Here is a 20,018-nt window from a genome sequence, read left to right on the forward strand (position 1 = left end):
AGAAGAAGAAATGCCATGAGCAACTGGTGTTGAAGGTTACTGGAGGCAGAAAGGCAAAACTGGACAAAGAGGACTACATGGGACAGCTGCATGTGAACAGAGGGCAACAGCTACTGAACATTTAAACTTGTTAAGTAGTAAGGAAATGGGCATGTGATGGGGGTGGAACAGTCTCTAAGCTTCAATAACGGGTCCTAAAGGGTTATCAACTTCTACACTTGGTCTAATACAACAAAAGGACATGCAAGCAAGTCCCATGCAAGTCACACTGCCTCTGCAAGCTTGCCTGTTTCCTGTTTCAATGCAGGATTTCTGGGAACCACTCGGCTACAGGCATAATGTAAGTACTAAGAATCACTCAGTCAAAAGGTCTTTGGAGAAATATGCTAAGTTGGTATCTCAGGTAACTTTTAACATGCACAATTATTGGGTGGGTATAACATGCTAAATGCTACTGAATTTAAGGTAGCATTTACTGTTTTGTGACAGTTGGAATGACAGAGGGGTTGATGCCATGATGCTGGGGATTTTATGCCATTCAAGAAAAATGAACTGAACTAAAACAGATTCTGCCAATAATCAGGGAAAGCTCAACAGCTCATTCAAACCAAAGTAAACAATAACAATGTAAGTAATATCGAAGACTAAGGATTGATATCTCCTACCTATCAAGTTGTTAAGACATGAGACAACATCCATGCATAACAACTGCATGCTTTCAAATTCAAAATGGCACAACTTAATACATGCATGTGATCCCAACATATCAGGAAGAGATATAAAACTATGGCAAAGGCAATTCTATATTCAGAACCTTCTGTATTATTTTGATAGAATTGAACAGTTATAGTAGTGTCTTGAATTACATGCACATGCCATCATTTCTAGTAAGGTCATCTAGTATATCTACTGCTATCGAAACACTTGTAAAGAACTCCCAAACACTCTGTAAAACTACAGGGATACAGATTATATCATGTCTATATACTGGAGCTAAATATCTATTCTGCCATAGCCAAGGCTATCAACCTGCTCTCCCTCCAACAGGGTGGCCATCGCATGAATGCCTGGTCCCTCCTGTTGGAGAGAGAGGGCAGGCAAACCCATGGACAACAGGTGAGTGAGATTAGATGGGAGGACAGGCACCGAAGATCGGCGGCCACGGGCAGCCTCTGTTTTCACCTATGGCATGAAGGCCCAAAGGGCATTAGGCCAACAGTTCCACAACTCTTTTTATTTATGCACAAAAACAACAAGTTACTATCTTTCACAGGAAAACAGGACTCAGGAAAAGGGAGAACAATAAAATGGCAATGGTAACGGGGCAACAACACTTGGGAACTTTGGTAGATACTGACAGGGTCACACAAGTATTAGGGTACTTGTTCCAGCTTTGACTCTACATTTTGTAATACATTAAATTGGTAGTATGTAAATAGTACATTAGTAGTCATTACATCACTGAAGTATATGGTAATGAAGGATTATATGACAAACATCATAAAAACGGTGCTGTACCCCAGACAGCACACATTGATGCCATCTTTTGCCTTTTTGTGAACATCTATGGAGTATTCATATTACAGAAAAGTTTATTGATAATGACTTTATTTTGGAGAAACATCAATTTGATAAAAGTTTAAGTGAGCTTCAAATGTAGCAGAACTGTTTTCTGGATTTCTCTAATACAACCAAGTAGCCAAAAGATAAAATCCTGCATACTTGATATACTTCAAGGGATGTATGACTGATGATGGTAAAAAGAACAAGGACAAATACATCATATATTCTCTACGAGAGCCACCATCATATCCTTCCTACCTGCTTCATATACTGTGGTGGCATCTGTCCTTGTGGAAAATGGCCAGACATTGACTGGTACTGTTGCCCTAGTTGCTGCTGCTGGTACTGCGCCTAGTGGAAGGGGGTGGGGGGTATAATGTCAAGGACTTGGGAAATGATCTATAGAATTTATAATGTTTACCAGCAGTATTGTGTGTACCTAAAGCAATATGTAATACAATGGATACCTCACTGTTGCCAAGAAAACATACTTAAAGAAAATCGCAGTAAATCTAGAGACCTAGATGTGAAGGTCATGTGCATACTAAAGGAGCGTTGAAAAATAAAGTGTTATTTCTACAACAACAGAAAAAAGCTGAAACTGAAAGTTCATCTAAGACCTTGAGGAAGTGTGGAGAAAATGTAGGTCATGGCAGTCCTACTAAAGCTTTAAAAATGATGAGCAGACCACTTCCCTGTCTGATCAAATTGGGAAGCACTCTCACTGATGTAAACCATCAATTTACTTCCAACCTTGGGCATAAGCCAAGCATAACAGTAACAGTTCTGTACAGTGATCTGTAGCACTGCATTTGGAAGCATCTCACACATGACATGGACTTTTTGCCACATGTTTGACCCATTACATTGTTGGAACGAACATGTCCAGACTAAGTAGGCAGGTTCTTGGAGGACCTCATGGCTGTGAGACGTTAAGCTGCAGTACCTGCTGGTATGGCTGGTATGTCTGCTGCTGGTTCTGTGGGGGTGGAGTGGAGGTCTGGGGCTGGCTGTAGAACTGGTGCTGCTGGTACTGTTGGTTGTAGTACGTCTGTTGCTGCTGGTGGTATGACTGGGAGCCATGGATGCTGGAGTCACGTGATGAAACCTCAGATGTCAAAGATGAGCCCATGCCACTCTCAACCGTTGCACCTTCATCTGAAATACAACCGACATGTTCTTGAGCATGGAAAGGCAATGCACTCTTTTCATGTTTTATATAGATATCATTATTTTTTAATGTGCAGAACAGAATTGGATACCCTCCTATTCTGAGCTTGAATCTTTCACTGTTATTCCATGGATACTCTCCTAGATGACAAAGAGAGACTATTATTAGCAATGGGACTACAGTACTGTACTTGTTACAATTTAAAAAAAAACTTTTATTAATAACCTTGATACATCTTCGGCCTAAGCTGTTTTTCAAGATTTCGAGGGTGGAGGAACAGATAACCAAAGCTATATGGACATGCTTCACTTATGGCATGACAATCAAGAAATTTCTTTAAATACACATGTATTATGCAATGTTGGTCCAACTACACCTAATGTGTCAAATCTTTGGAATAAGTGCGTTAATAGTCACATATTAACTTTGAAATACATGTAGGTGGTAACTCCCACAGTTATTGTTCTAGCTGACTGATCATTGTATATCTTCCAAAAGATTAGCCCTTCCGGCCCTGCAAGGTTGAACGTAATGTCAAATGAGCCGTGTTCCTTTGCAACATAGAACAGAGGAAGAAATAAACTTATTAGTGGAAATAATGATTCTCATATGTACAATATGACATAATACAAATGTATGTTACTTAGTGTAATTTGCAAGGTAGAGATTGTTTCAAATTTGTCGTGGATACATGAAAGCATTAAGACTGTCACAGATTATGCAATACACCATATACTGTAAAATCAGCAAAAGTGGTGTTTGCATTGAGCACATAAAGTTTCTAACTGACAAAAAATCTTAACTGATCATGGTGTGATAATTTTGTGGTGGATGGGTGACAATGAAAACTGTAAACACAAGATCACTGCAAATATCTTAAGATTTACAGAAACAAGCTGGAACTGTGGCACGTTCTCCCTCCGGGCGATTCAGGTAGGCGACATTTAAACGCAAGTTCTGCCTGGAGCAGTTGCAAGTGCTTTTGTTTAGCTAATTTCAGGGTCAACTCACTGTGCCTGGTCAAATGTGATGCCGCCACACTACATTTTTGCCCAACAAAACCCATAAATCATCTGCACCCTTTGTTGCCTTCAAAAACGTCCTTTGCAAAACGCCTTACATTTTTATTCTGTAGGTGCCACAACAAAGCTACCAGACTTCAAACATACTTTTGTATCTGTGCGCAAACCTTTCACAGACCTGACATAATTAAGATAAAACAACAAGGAGGGTGATACTTTTATAACAAAACTGACTGAATTATAGCCCTGTCCAAGCTGAGGTCATGGCTGGTGGATAAATGTCCCTTTGTTAAGTACCTGGCTTCGCCTTACAATTAGAACTCCACATCAAGTTTTTATGGTGATTAGGAAGCATTGAGAACTTTTGTTGTGTTGAAATGAGTGAGAAACAAGGTCATCTTAATCATGGATGCCCTGCCTAATGGCCTTTAATGAGCACACACCATGTACATAATATGGCATTACAACTTGCCTGTGACCTCACTGAGAAACATACTGTGAACTCGCCTCCTGTTCTTCTCATACCTATATGTGAAGTGACAATTCTGAAAAAGTTCCTGACAAGAGTGCTCAAGAATGGAGGAAGACTCTTTTCTAAGAGGAAGATTCTTTTCTAAGAGGACAGTATTCAGTACCTTTTGTTTGAATGCAATACACATACACAATTTTCACACATAACTTTATAGTGATAGAGGATTATTGCCAGACCAAGTACAGACAGTACTGTAGTTAAAATTTGATCAAGAACTATACTTGCACTCAATATATTGTCATCACTTTTTGAAGGACACTCCCTGGGGATACGCAAAGGAACCTTGAGGTACAGCATATGTTTTGGTCACGTTGCAGGAGGTATGTTGCCAACAGGCACAATAAATGATTTAGGACAGACACTTTGTTGCACTTTTTTAAGCACCATTAGCACAGTTTTGGTCACGTTGCAAAAGGTATGTTGCCAACAGGCACAAGAATGATTTTCTGCTATGCCTATGCCTTGCACAGACAAACAGTTGCTGACAAAATAAATAAATAAATAAGTGAATGAAATGACAACACAGTCAGTTTGAACACTTTTTCACAAAATGTCATTTCTTTCTTTGCAATCTATACTTCTGATAAGAATTATAGATTTCCTTCTATCAGACTTACCAACAGCAAGTCTTTTGGGAACAATGTAACCTGCACAAACATCTTGCAGGCTTTATTCAAGACATGAACAGACGTGTGTGATTAAAAGTGTTTTGGGAAAGAATACTGACTAGAAACATGTATCATTTTTATAATATCTCCTGTGACCAAAAGGTAATGATAAAAGTCCAGGGTAACTGTTGCCTGTGACATTGACAGATTGCTGTTATCACCTCCCATTCCTCTTTATTTGTCATACTTTAGTAAATCCTACTTGGGAGAGATACAGTGTTCGTGAGAGGACTCCTGGCTTACATAACACTTTGCCAAGTCATCTCAAGCCTCGGTTCCTCCATACATAACAGCTCCAACTATGCTGAGAATGCTGGGAAATACACAGGCTGGGCAGAGCTGTTTATACTGGAATGATTTATGTCCTCATGGAGGGCAGTGACAGCAGGATTTCATCATTATCACATCCTGTTTTTCTCATTGCACAACCTCGACCTGACATCATGTTTGAACTTCAGTTTGTTCAAACATGCAGACAGGCTAGACATGAAACCCTGATAACAATACAGTAGGAACAATATGTCTGCAAGATAAAAATGAGGAAATGCATTATCTGACGCTTGGCTTTCAGCTGCTTGTCAAACATATGAAATATTTTTGATAAGCATCAGCTGTATTTACTTCAAATAAGGGAATCTCTTGATATACATTTGAAGTTCAAACAATATAGGAAAGAGTTCTTTTATTTTATGCAATTTTCTGGACACAACAGGGACATACATGTAGCTGCTGTAGTGTTTGATTGGTCCTTGACAAAATGTGACCAAATCTTATTCCCACAGTTACTCTAAATGGGAAGATATAAAAAGTGGATAACATAATCATTATGCTCACAGTTGACACAAATCACAGATATCAAGATATTGTTAACTACTCAGGAAAGTATAACAAAGGCAGACTTACTTGTCCATTGTGGTAAGTTGGTCTGTGAAGACTCCTGCTCTCTACTCTCTGCCTGGATGCCAGACTCCTGGGTTTGAATCATCTGCTGACCAACTTGCTGCTGTGGATCCGACTGAATCTGAGACTGGTGAAGTTGCTGCTTCTGTTGCTGCTGTTCTGAAGGCTGCCGATTTGACAATATATCCACTTCCAAATTAGTACAAACCGGTACCATGCATTTACTGGATAAGACTGGTTACATGCAGCATGCCGCTTACACAGGAAACATTATCACTCAGTACGCCGACTTGGCATGCTGCTACATGTACATACCAAGAGTGAGAAATGCTCATGTTTGCTCTCTTATGCTTTGACTGGTCAAAGGATTCCGACACTGTAAACACCAAGAAGAGAATCCACAAACATCTTTAGTACAAAAATAGCAGTTAGGCAGAATAAAACCTTCAAAAGCTGACTTGAAGGGTGGCCATCAATATTGTAGTTTTCCCTTGAACAGACAAGAATCAATTCCTGGAATTTAAACTGCTTTTCCCCAGAATAATAATTCATTTTCTCCTTTTTCTCCCTTTCAGCGGTTTCCAAAGACATGCAGAAGACATGTGAACATACCTCTTGTTGTTGTTGGGACTGTGGTTGCTGATGTTGGGAGGTTTGTTGCTGCTGCTGCTGTTGTTGCTGCTGTTGTGTTTTGTGTTGTTCGCCTTCCAGCTTCCTTTTCTCATCTTGTTGGATAATCAGTCGGTACTTGGAGGCCTTGATCTGAGCCACACGATCGCGGATAGACCTGGTTACCGCCATGCGGTCTTCCTCATGGAGAAACCCTGACTTCACCTGAGCAAAGTGAAAAAAATATCTTGAGTGATTTTGATGAAGTGCTAGGGTTTTTAGCTCAATATCTTTTTCTTGATGTCTGCAGGAAAAATCTGAGTGAACACTCATAAATAGCTTTAGACTTTTCTACTGTAAAGTATATGTTGCCCTTACATGCAAGGCACAGGCATGATCTGAACAACTACACTATTGTTCAGTTCATCCTTGCAAATACGAGAAATATTTCCTATTTCCTTAATCATCCGGTTGGTAGCAAAGCCTATGAAAAGGGATCTTAAAACAACATCCTCACCATTTCAGCTGCGACGTCTTCCGGCTTGTCCTTCTGTACATCAAAGCCGAACTCGATGGCCTCGTCATCCTTGTGCTTGTCCCTTCTCCTCTTCGGGTCCTCGACTCGCAGACGCAGCTGGTAGTTGGATTCCGACTGCTCACCTGCGGGAACTGCCAACTCCACGTACATGCCCGTGGACTCATCAAAGAACTCATGCTGTAACAACTCCTTGATTGTAAACCTGCAAGTAGTAAGAAATATGGATGTACTTGTTTGACAGTCCAACTCCTACCTGGGCCACTTATCGTAAGAAAAAAGTATGCACAGTCGTTGGATTTACTAACTAACCATTGAGTAATGTAACATCACTGGTCACCAATACAAAGTATCCCACTTAGAAATATCTCTATTCACTGTACCTTTCTTCCTTCCTCTGACGAGTACCACCATCAATGATCTCACGCAGCATTGGGGACTCAAGCTTCTGAAAACTCTCTGGTCGCACACCCTATGAGGAAACATACACAATTTCAGCATCATACTAATTGTCTACATTGCCATTGTTGAGAAGACTTCTCTATTTCAGAGACAAGTGACAAGTTAGCTGGTAGGTTTTAACAAGTTTAATATTGTTTGTGTACAACTGCCCCACTCAGAACCTAGGACTGTGTACCTCTGACATTGCGCATGGTTGCCACACATTAATTGCTAATTTCTTCAGTTACCAACAAACTTTCACCAATCTAACTTTTGAGATCAGTTGGGCTGGCTGAAAGGGAATTTCTCAACGCTAAAAACATGCATCCATGCAGTTTTTGGCTCGGAACTCTTTTAGGGTACCCAATCGTAGTAATACATGAATGAGACCTCAACAGAATGAACTTTATTTATCAATACTGCCAAAATAACAAAGCCTTGTACTCACACTTGTCACCCTCCTGTAGATCTGGGCAGCATTCTGGCACTCAGAGTACGGGTACTCTGATGTGGCCATTTCCAGCAGGCACATACCGAAGGCATACACGTCCACACTCTCGTCATAGTGCTCCTCGTACATCTCAGGGGCCATGAACTCGGGGGTACCTATGGACAAGTGGTGAAGACACAAGTTAGTTTCACCATAAGACCAGGAAAATTGTCAGACAAGGAAAATGAGCATTGGGAGCAGGACTGTCTCCAGCGTTTTTCCATCATACTCATTGTTTAGGAGCCCATGTTGTCAGTTGAGGGACATTTTCAACAACTCACGGATCTGGTAAAATTATTTTCTATCCCAAAAAGCAAATTTCTCTTCCCGAAAGTACAGTTCCTGGAGACAGCCCTGATCATGATTGGTATAAACCAATGTGTCAAACAACTTTCCATTTGGAATGAAGTCTTATTTCACACACTAACCTATAACACTCTTAACAAATGACTTGTTCTTCAGGGTGGCCAGGCCCAGGTCTCCGATCTTGACGGAGCCCGTGGTGCCCGTGATGAAGATGTTGTCACACTTCAGGTCGCGATGGATGACGGGCGGGGACCGGGTGTGCAGGAAGTGTAGACCCTTCAGGATCTGTCGGCACCAGCTCTTCATGATCTTGGGTTTGATAGTCTTGAACCTCTTCAGATACCTGAGATGGATATAGCGCTTCGATTAAAACCCCGGAAAGCAAAGGCAGAACAGCAGTGCAACAGATTATGATACCCTACTGCGTTTGAGCTGTACAAATTCCATGTAAACATAACTCATACGGAATCAGGTAACAGATACAGAACTGTCGCATCAAAAGTTTATTTACAAAAAGGGCTGGTTTTGCCACCAGCAGAAGGTACAGATGGATGCCCAGCAGGAACACAGATATGAGATGCTGATCTAGCAGACTCCTCACTGTGCTCAGGTCTGTTTTCTCCAATGCAAAAATGAAAACACAAAGAACACCTACGTCTTCAAAGTTCCTGATGTCATCAGCTCAGTCACAAGCACGATGTATTTCTTGTTCTTGCCCGTGACCTCCCAGTAGTCGAAGAAGCGCACGATGTTTGGATGTTGCAGGTCCTTGAGTAGCTCAGCCTCCTCGCGGAACCTTTGGCGCTCTGTCCTGTTCAACTTGCTATTCTGTAGTTGAGAAAAAACAATTGAACCAATTTTTAGTATTGCAAACTTCCAGAATGTTACATTTGGCAATAACTTATAAGAATTTAGCTTATGTGAGGTTTTAAATGGTTCATCTGTTCCTGATACAAAACTATGTATATAGAAAGTGCTGTGTTCACTTCTGGATGTGGTTGGTATTTTCTTGCAGTAACATCAACCATGGGCTAGCCTGTTGTTTGTACAAATGAACATTCAATCCTTAGAGAGAAAACTCATTAACACAAGCTTCTAACCAAATTTACAAATATCTGATCATCATAATACTAGTATACTATACAGCCATCAATCTGTACACAAGTGCAATTCTGGATCAAACTATCAGGACAGACTACTGTCTTAGTAAAGATAACTGTCTGATGATGAGTTCCAGGACAAACAAGTTTGCATCACCAGCCAGTTTAACGCAAACCATTGAATTTCTGACCCAATTCCAGGTAGTGACTGACATCATCCTTTCTCTAAACAGCAGCTGGACAGTGTGGTTCTTGGGAGGTCCACATTCAACAGGACAATACCTGGGACACACAACAAACTTGTGGTCCCAAATCGAGGGTGAAGTTTTAAGGCATGCTATTTTCCAATCTACCTTGAGGTCACTATTTCTATACTCTTGGGACTCTCACTACTATGTTTTGAAACCTATGTGACATTGAAAAGGAAGGGAGCAGAAGTTGTCATTACAAGTAACATTCATACCGGAGGAGTTCTGAACATCACAAATATCTAACAGAAGTATCCTGATCTCATCCCTGGGTCATGATACTCAGACACAGGCTGCATCACGCAATGCAAATGTTTCTTTTCACACTTCAGTAAAATTGGACTACCATTCTTTATTTTCGTAGTTTAAACAGGTGACTCCATGCAGCAAGCCCAGTGACTGGCAGGGTGTGTGGCCTTCAATAGATCTGCGTAGTGTTTTGCAAAATAGTACTGACCAGACAGGTTGGTAAAAAGCAGTTACACATGTACTTGAAAGGATACCGTGTTCAAGGTCTGCTTTTTATCATACCAACAGTACCAGTACCCTTCTCCCTGCTATCTAATGCCAAAACCAATACGAATTCGGGCCAAAAGGCTATATCAGCAGGGAGACGGTTAGGAAACCGCAGCAGTATTACCAGCCAGTAGTGCTTTCCATGTGACACATTCCTACATTTGCATAGACATACACGCATTTTGGTTTACTTGCTTAGTTGTGAATATTTGAAGAACCCAATTACAAGAAACTGGGCTGCACGGCTTCAGTACTCAGCACGTGCGTAACAGTCATGTCAGACAAAGTGGAGGCTTACAATGCAAAGTGGTGGGCTAATCCAAAGCCACAGGGCATAGAACGCATTCATTGAAGGCGTTCTGGGCAAATTATAAACCTTCAGACATACATCAATACACAATTGTTTCAACAAAGTTTTATGGGTATAAAAACAACCACTGTCTTTTAAACTAAATGCAAGATAGGGGTTTGTAATAAAACTCCTACAGTTACAATCTTAAAGTTACAAGCAGTAAGTTACAATACATCATGTATTGTATGTTGTAACTTTCAGCAAACTTGAACAACATTAATACAAACTGCAAAAGTAAATATTTTGGCCTTGGATATTCCAGCAGTCACAACCATGTATACATTGCAGGTTTATAGTCTACCAGGTGGACTTTATTTACACAATGTCTACCACACTCAATGCCACTGCCAAATGTAAACACAAAAGAGACATTAAGGTGAATAATTCACCATGGTTAAAGAGAAGTGCAAGCCCCTGGATTCCCATTAATTATCAGGTAAGACCTTGATACACCTGGTTTTGTGGATACTTGCTAAAAATCATAAAGGTTATGTATGTGATGGAAGATGGAAGTGCATTTTCAACATCTTTGACAAACATTTTGTTTGGCCAGACCGAAGAAAATACAAAATTTGTACTTTGCAGTAAAAGCTACTATAGAAGCAGCACAGTTTCATTACAGACTTTGAGTAACATATTTCTGCATTTAGTCTCAAAATTAATGCCTTTGCCTGGCTAAGGTGATTTCTGTTTTTGGTCTTAAAATCTAGGACAACTATATTTGTTAGTGTGTCGGGGTATTCCGTTAGCAGGTAGGTGTTTGAAAACCATCTCGTTTCTTTGATGGCTGCAATGTAGTTAACTCAATAAGAGATAATATAAGCGATTTAATTATGAAAGAAAACAAACAAAATAGGCATTTTAAAATTCTGACATTAAAGTAGCCAACATCTGTAGCAGAACTGTATACCTTTAACTTTACTTCTATAATTGAATGAGTTGAGCAGTTTAGAAGAAAACATCACATGGGCATTTCAAGTATTTGTTGACTTGTGAAATGCAAATATACACAACTTCCCTGACCTACTTCTAAGGAACACAAAATAGATTAAAGACATCTGAAACCTGTCTCTACCCTAAGATGAAAGAGGCCATCGTTCATCTTCTGACAAGTTAGGAAAGTGACAGGTAAACACAAAGAGGGGTAAACAACAAGATCTGATTTCCAGCACAGCTATCTATATGGCACTGCTTCTTCTGTAAAGGAAGTAGTAGCTCAAAATAATCATTCCGTCATGCATGTCTGTTTACTGTAATATCATCTCTGGTAATACCTATTCTACCATACACTAAAAACTGTTTACTCCATGTTACTTTACTAACATCCTTCTCAGGGATGCAATGACCTTTTTGAGCAAACACGGAACATTTCCTAGATGCATCAGGATAGAAGTCTGACATTTTTGAGAGTGTATATGCACGTGTAAGGGTGGCAGTGTACATGTGATAAATACAACAAAACCTGGAGTCACTGCACTTTGGCTTTTAGCAAAATTTGCATTTGCTATGCAGGTGTAATGTTTCTTAATAGATGTGTGCCTCAGTCTTACTGTACTGGCAACAGTCTGTTCAGACCTTACAAAGGATGAGGCTTATTTTGTGATGTCTAATATCATCTTTACTGTACTTGGCAGTAATCTGGGGCTGACAGGAACTTTCCACTTCCTTCTGGTGCCATCAACAAAGAGGAACTTATCACACTAGGGTCAAGATATATCTTGGAAGAATGCCAGACAACATAGATCTAAGGTCTCCTTTCCATGGCCCTTCCCCTCCCACTGGCTTTACTCCTAACTACATTTGTATTCTGCATTCTGTCTTTACTGTTTGTTTACCTTTGATTCTATCTTGAGATTCTAGCTGGATTCACATGATACAAACAACAGTGAAGATGTATCAACCATAAGAAAGTTGATGGTGTTCGCTTTATCAAAGTAAATGATACAAGACATTACAGCACATTCTTTCCGTCATAATACTTCCAATGGACCCTAGACCCTAGATTATCTATAAATGCTTGGGGAAAGACACTGGTGCAGCTGACTTCCTTTGAGAATTCCTCCTGCCACTGACCTGTGAGATACCACCAGTGTGAAATATGAGCACCATCTTAGCTGGTCCATCCTGACTGCTAACTAGCTGGCTGCCCTCTCATTTATCATCCTGACTGAAATTGGTCCAGACTCTCCCTGGAGACTCAGAGCTAAAATATCACCACAATTTACAGCTGTATACATATACAAGCTATTAGTACCTTCAGAAGATGGTAGTATGTGCAGCCACTGGTGACAAATTCATGTTTATCCTCCTCCTTAATCTCCAAGCAGATGTTTGGTGTACAAATGTACATTTTTCTGATGTTTTCAGACAGTCCTCTACTTTAACTAACAGTCCTTTTTCCACTTAGGACTGTAACGAAAAACTGACTTTTCATTTCTCCTTCCCAACCTCTTCCCTGCCTAATTTGGTTCACCAGTAACAACTCTGGCTTCTTCAAGTTCTTGTCAACTTTGCACCCTCCCCAACACCAGGATGCAAAGTCACAAGGCAGACAGACATCTGGTAACTGTGAGATTTCCACCACCCATTACCCATTCACAAATGTTTAGCAAGCTACCTACTGCCCATAAGTCAGGATGAAGTGTTTCTCATAAACTCAGGACAAACATTGAGTTCTCGTGTATATAAGTGATGTTGATTACACTGCCTGTGCTGGTTGAGTGTTTTGCCATACATGCTGCAAATGTCTGCAAGTCTGTGCCTGATTTATTTTCCTTTGCTCTGACCTGTTCAGGCTACAGCAGTCTACAGAGCACTACTGTAAATGGAATGCAAGGCAGTACTTTCTCTTTAGCAGAGTTCGGGTTCGGGTCGGGAGAAGGTCTATGAGTACCATTCCAAAGAAGTTATGTTGACTAAGCAGCTATAAAGACTTGCCACAGTCGACAGGCATCAAAGTAAATACTCTTATCATTAAATGTGAGTGAGAAAGTTCTGCAGATGGCCGCAAGTCTTCCTGCCATTCTAATGAAAATATTGCTATTTAAGCACAGTAGAATCTATGAGAATCATGAAAACATATTTTCAAATGTGCTTTTTATCCACGATACAAATGGCTTGAGTCTGGTCCTGCTGCATTTCATTCCAATGAATAGAGGAACAGTATGTTCCCGATACAGGAAATCATTGAGTCGTGGCCCTTTTGGTACAGGCATTATACAGTACTTTATTATAGTGGCTAACATTAACATCTGCTTACATAACCTACGGTCATCACAATTTATGACCAATCAAATGTAAACACACAATGATATCATGGTGTAAACACACGGATACCTAATGTGTACCGAAATAGTTACTTACACCTCCATATAAAACATTTAAGCAATGCCTTGACATTAGGAGATATGATAGAATCTATACAATGTACTAAATCTCTTTTTATCATCTGTCCCCTGTGCTGTAAAGCCCTCTTTGCACTGTTGCATATTGCTTGAGGCAACACAGACCATTCATCTGCATGTGTTCCACAGACCATTTTATCACCCTGTTGCCCAAGATTCTTGTTTACCTTTCCAACTTCGGCATGTTTTCAGCCAATAACACAGCACTAAAATTTTTGGTAATCTTGTCTTCCACGGAGCAGAAACAAACTTTGTACCCTATAGAAATAAAAGTGGGAAAACACTGAATCTGTTGTTTTCTTTACCTTTTTTTCACTAGTTATGTTTTGTGTTGTACATTGTATATCACAAAAGCAGTGTAGTCTAACAAAGGTCACATCATTTTGTATTTGCCTCTTGAAAATCACATACTAATTTCTTACTGGCTTCTACTGTTGAAATGTATGGACAATCCCTACAGCTTGTTCAAGATTTTGGATACCAAAGGAAGGAACGATTAGGATAAGTGATAGCCTCAAGCAAAACAGATCCAGTAACCCTGTTGATAAACATAAAATTGGCTTCTACCATTTCATATATCCATAATGGGCATTCCTATTCCCAAATACAGGCCTACTCCACAACTGGATGTCTGAAGCAATCATAATGGCTACCTCTTTCTGAGAGACACCTGTTCTTCGAAGGCACAATGTCTTCATCCTTGAAGTTGAAGACAAAATTATCACATGGGCAACAACTTCACTGAAAACCATAAAACTATACCAGGTAGTTACATCCCTAGGAAGAGTACATAATAGGGCTGCAAATTAAGGGTGATGAGGTCATGCTGTAAAAGAGTTGGGTGGTGGAGTGTATTGTACTTCGATAATAAAAAAGCCCTGGAAGGGTCTTAAAGATAATCCAATTTGCTTCCACAAGGCATGGTGGCGGTCACTGCATCTTGTGGTTATAATAAATTGATGATGGCTGGTCAGCTACTAATGAAAAATCTATGGATGGTGTTCTTCCTACTATGTTGTATTTGCTTGATTTGGATGGACTAAAATCCTCTGCCATAGGTCCTACCCAACAATGCTGTTAGTTGTCTTTGCTTTGTTTATAAAACATACCCTAAGTGACCTACTTTTCTCCTTGCTTGCACAGCAAGTTTGGAGTTCTTATCTAGTGCTAAATTCCTTCACCCTTCTTCAGTGAAATCACCTGTCATTGGCCCTTTTGTTTTCATCAAATGCCAGGGGACAAGTGGTGAAACAAGATGAAAATAACAAAAGTGTTTAAAGTCTCCTCATTGCACCACTTTCATACCATATGGTTGTGTTTTTAAAAGAGGCCACAGCAAGTAAATCTTATGGATGACATCCTTGAAGGACTACAAAATTCAGCGAGAGAGGGAAAAAACAAGATGGGTAAGAAAAACAAGATCAAAGATGGCTAGACTTTAGATATAGACACCATAAACTTTGTAACTATAATATATAGTATAAGTTATAACTGAAGTTACAAAATATGGTATCACAGCCAATAAGTCTTTCATTTCTATCGAACTATTTTCACTTTGATCTACAAATAGTCTCATGTTGACATGTACACTACTCTCACTTCTACAAGTACAATCAATATGACATGTTTTCCCAAGTTGGTACCTTCTTGTCATGTTGACCATCTCCAGAGTATAAAAAAAATTCTTGTTTTCACAATCAGGTGAAAATTAATGAGTGCACTGATGTCATCCATAAAATTTTCTTGCTATGGCCATAGGTAGTCCTCTTGAGTTATCTATGATGATGGTTGTTTTCAGAGACGAGGTAATTAAGTTAACAATCCTAATGAAGAACAGCCAATTAAAAAAGAGCAGTGAATAGGGTTAATGAAGAGGAATACCAAACACATTTTACTCTGTCCCAGCATCTGTCTCATGACGTACATGTGCATGTATAACTGTGTTAGCATTATGAACTACTCTTCCAGAATCTAAATTATCTTGCTATGCAAAAATGGACTCATGTTGTCAGAGCTCGCAGTACTTCCTTTCTGTTTTCTGCAAACTAAATTGTGTTATGGAGATATATTGAAGGTTGGTATTGTGCCCTGACAACTTGGATTGATCAAAGGGTGTGACCATTTCTGTTCAATTAGATGGGGGTTGAGGCCATTTATTCCTGGTAAATGAGATGAAGAAAGAGGTCAGGATCAAGGCTAGGACCATACTGTAACCCTGACTGACATCAGAGTGATGAAACAAACAAGTATGTATGCAGTCTGGGAGCTACCCACAATGCAATGCAACACCAAAAGGTGACCAAAAAAAACGTAATTTTGCCTATGGGGATTTACAATATCAAGGTCATCATTACTGGTAATTAAATGTGTTCTCCAATCTTGACATCTGATCTCAGCCCCCCAGCTGATTCAACATGTGAAAACACGCATTTCTTCTGTTAGCAAATATAATAAATCTGTATTGTAAAGAAGCACTATATCGAGGACACATCATCATTTGATGGAGAAGATTGAAGTATCTGACTTTTAATTATACTACCAAGTTTCTGGGGAAATGAAAGCAGACTGTGGCCAAGAATTTTACAGTCATCCTTAGCCTGGGTCAGTTCAGCCTTGTTTTGAGTCTGAGAAAATTTGTTCTGTACAAACCTTCAAACTGTGTCCTAAATCTATCATCTCATCTTTACCCACACCACTCCTGAGTAGGCCTGGTTTATTGCATGTAAACAGCAGGTGCTAACAGATCCAATGTTTTCCTGCCCTAACATGCTCCTCCACATCATGTTTACATACACTACTATTGAGGCCTTCAAGAAGTACCATCATCATGCTTCTTTTGTTTTAATGACAATACAACCACATTATGACTCCATAATAAACATGAGGGTAGTCAGTAAAACTAACCAATTGCAAGTTGAAACAAGACAACATATCTGGAATTGCGCTCCAGTTTGTTTTCAAATATTAAAGGCAGACTAGCGACCAAAGTCATCAATGTACCTTTGTGAAAGGTCATGTGTCTTATGAAAAAAGCAATGTCTCTTGATACAACTGAAGACATCATGGACCCTAGCCTTGTAAGCTTTGGGTCCACTCCCAACAGTTGCTACCCTGCCGACTGTTGGGGGTGGACCCATGCAACAAGGCTGGTCAGCAAAAACTGTCAGGTAACTTTAATTTCTTAAAACTCATGTGTACCTGTAGAAGAAGAATTGTGAGCCCTGTAGATCTAAAGTACAAGCATTCTGATTACCTTTGCCAGAATGGCTAAGGTTATGTTTTCGGTTTGGTGGTGTGGTTCTCCCCGTTTGTGAGCAGGATAACTCGAGAGGACTTCGATGGATGCAGCTGATATTTGGTGGGTGGGTAGGGGTGTGGAAGACGAAGGTCGAGTTCGATAATGGGCCTCCTAGCGGCTTGCTAAGGTACTGCAGCAGGACCTGCATGCTTGATATCTCGCGTTCCGGACATGCTGCGGTCGTGATTTTTGAGCGTTAGGGAGCCCTTAAAGCAGGGAGTGATTGCTGCGAGTTTGGGCCCCCTAGTGGCTTTCATGGAAGTGCAGGCGCCGGTTTAATTGCAAACTTTTGTCTGCGGACAGCATAACTCGAGAAGACTTCGACGGATGCAGCTGGTATTTGGTGGGTGGGTAGGGGTCTGGGAAACGAAGGGGGAGTTCGATAATGGGCCCCCTAGCGGCTTCCCTTGGTACTGCAGCGCAACTTCCGGGTGTGTTTTCTCATCTTCTAAACATGATATGGTCACGAATTTTGGGTGTTAGATAGCTCTTATGCTCAGGAGTTAGTAACATAAGTTTGGGCCCCCTAGTTGCCCTTATTCTTGGTCTACAGATTATTAAATCTTATGTGTACATAGCATGTATACACCCCATCATGTATAATGTACTGTCCCTATAAACAATTTTCTTGTAATCGTATCCTCTGGTTCATAGTCGTGTTGACCTCTTTTGCAGCAACTATGACCTTTGGGGTCACTTCTTGTCAATCTTACACTATAGGCTTGGGCATGACGTAACCATTACACCCAAATATAGCCACAGTGCCAGAATGGCTATGGTTATGTTTTGTGCTTGTGAGTCTCTGTGTGTGTGTGTCTGTGTGTGTGTGCGTGTGTGTGTGTGTGTGTGTGTGTGTGTGTGTGTTAACAGCATAACTCAAGAAGCCTCGGATGGATCCCGATAATATTTGGTAGGTGGGTAGGGGTTGGGAAAACGAAGGTCAAGTTCGATAATGGGCTCCCTAGCGGCTTGCTAAGGTACTGCAGCAGAAACTCAATTCTTTATATCTCATGTTCTGGACATGTTGTGGTCGCGATGTTTAAATGGTAAATAGCCCTTGGGGCAGAGAGTAAGTGCTGTAAGTTTTGACCCCCTAACGGCTTGTTTGAAACTGCAGCCGCCGATTTCCTTTCAAACTTTGGAGGAGAATAACTCGGGAACGTGTAGAAGGATCGTCATGATTTTTGGTATGTAGATAGCCCAAGTAACAATGTACATAATGGAATACTAATTATTCAAATCAACAGCTAATTTGTATAATTAATGAGGAAAGTTTATAAATCCACTGCATTTCATGATAGGACTTTCAAACTTGTCACATATTTAGATGAGAAAGAGAAAAATATGAATGCATATTAATTATGCAATTGACCTCATTTGCATAATTAATGAGAAAATATGAATGTGTTGACGGATCGTCATGATTTTTGGTATGTAGATAGCCAAAGGGAAGACTTACATGATGGAATTCTAATTATGCAAATCGACAGCTAATTTGCATAATTAATGAGGAAAGTTTGTAAATCTACTGCATTCCATTATAGGACTTTCAAACTTGTCACATTTGTAGCTGAGAAAAAGAACTGTCAATACATATTAATTATGCAAATGTTGATCTCATTTGCATAATTAATGGAAAACATGAACGTGTTGACGGATCGTCATGATTTTTGGTATGTAGATAGCCTAAGTAAAAACTTACATAATGAGATACCAATTAATAGCTAATTTGCATAATTGATGAGGAAAGTCGATAGATCCACTGCATTCCGTGATAACACTTTCAAACTTGTCACATATGTAGTTGAGAAAGATGGCAGAGAGTAAGTGGTGTATGTTTGGGTCCCCTATAATGTCTTTTCTTGAACTGCAGATGCCGGTTTTGTTTCAGACTTTGAAAGAGAATAAGTCAAGAATGAAAGGATCATCATGATTTTTGGTATGCTGATAGCTTAAGTGATGCTTGATACAATTTGATATTAATAGTGTAAATATGGATCTAATTTGTATAATCAATGGCGAAATTTTATGAACCAACTCCAGGCATATAAAATAAAATGTAATGAGTGACAAATTTATGTCTACAGACATCATTCTACATAACAAACCTGGTTTATTTGGCAAAGGTATGTGTTCGTGGAACTCTAGTTCACTACATGCTGTTGCTCTCCATTTGGGAAACAGGCAATGTTACAGCAACCACATTGCAAATTTAACCCATGCATCTGAAACGTTAATCCTGATGCAAACTGGGATGTTCTCATTTATAGTCATTATCTGTAAATTGGAGAAAACAACCATCAGTACAAAAGTGCATCTCCACTTGCTGCAAGCCAAAGGTCACATCTGGAAAATATCAGCTGAGACCAAAACATGCCTTCTTCTGCATTAAATTTCTACTGCTTGATGAAAAACTTTCCAGGTCTGTGTTATGAAACATTGAAAGTAGGTCAGGAGGAGAGAGTAGAAATGCCTTTAGCAAAAAGTAATTACTCTCTTGCCAGGGGTACTCATAAAAACAACAAGAGTAGGGGATCAATTTTCATTAATGGAAGGGCACATTCTTACTAGCACATTCTCAGCTGATCCGAGGCCATTCTACTGCACATGTTTTGCAGGATAACATCTGGATTCTGCATACAATGTCACTATTCTTGCTGAATTATAGCACAGCATGTCATTGTCAAGCAATATCCAATGTAGCTAAACCATCATGGCGTGTCTGGGGAAAAGATGGCCTCAAAATCACCTTGTCTCATACTCTGGGATGGCACAGGATTCACATGAAAGATACTAATTGTAAAATTAATCAAATTGATTCTCTAATATTACAAAAATGCTTCACGTACAAGTGTGACTGCAA

General features: G+C 39.9%; 1 protein-coding gene across 48 annotated transcripts in view; it reads right to left on the minus strand.

The window, feature by feature from the left end:
* The window catches only part of LOC118415877 (serine/threonine-protein kinase WNK1-like), a 66,949-nt gene that overhangs the window by 28,412 nt on the left and 18,519 nt on the right, over positions 1 to 20,018 (minus strand). For all 48 annotated transcript variants that reach the window (XM_035820737.1, XM_035820735.1, XM_035820736.1 and 45 more), the window contains exons 2-10: positions 8,893 to 9,065; positions 8,360 to 8,580; positions 7,890 to 8,047; positions 7,384 to 7,472; positions 6,983 to 7,205; positions 6,469 to 6,690; positions 5,860 to 6,022; positions 2,510 to 2,721; positions 1,822 to 1,914 (exon numbers count right to left, since the gene is read on the minus strand). In XM_035820737.1, the coding sequence (XP_035676630.1) occupies positions 1,822 to 1,914; positions 2,510 to 2,721; positions 5,860 to 6,022; positions 6,469 to 6,690; positions 6,983 to 7,205; positions 7,384 to 7,472; positions 7,890 to 8,047; positions 8,360 to 8,580; positions 8,893 to 9,065 (1,554 nt within the window). The remainder of the gene's footprint in view (positions 1 to 1,821; positions 1,915 to 2,509; positions 2,722 to 5,859; positions 6,023 to 6,468; positions 6,691 to 6,982; positions 7,206 to 7,383; positions 7,473 to 7,889; positions 8,048 to 8,359; positions 8,581 to 8,892; positions 9,066 to 20,018) is intronic.

This window comes from Branchiostoma floridae, chromosome 5, assembly GCF_000003815.2.
Source record: "Branchiostoma floridae strain S238N-H82 chromosome 5, Bfl_VNyyK, whole genome shotgun sequence".
Taxonomy (NCBI): domain Eukaryota; kingdom Metazoa; phylum Chordata; class Leptocardii; order Amphioxiformes; family Branchiostomatidae; genus Branchiostoma; species Branchiostoma floridae.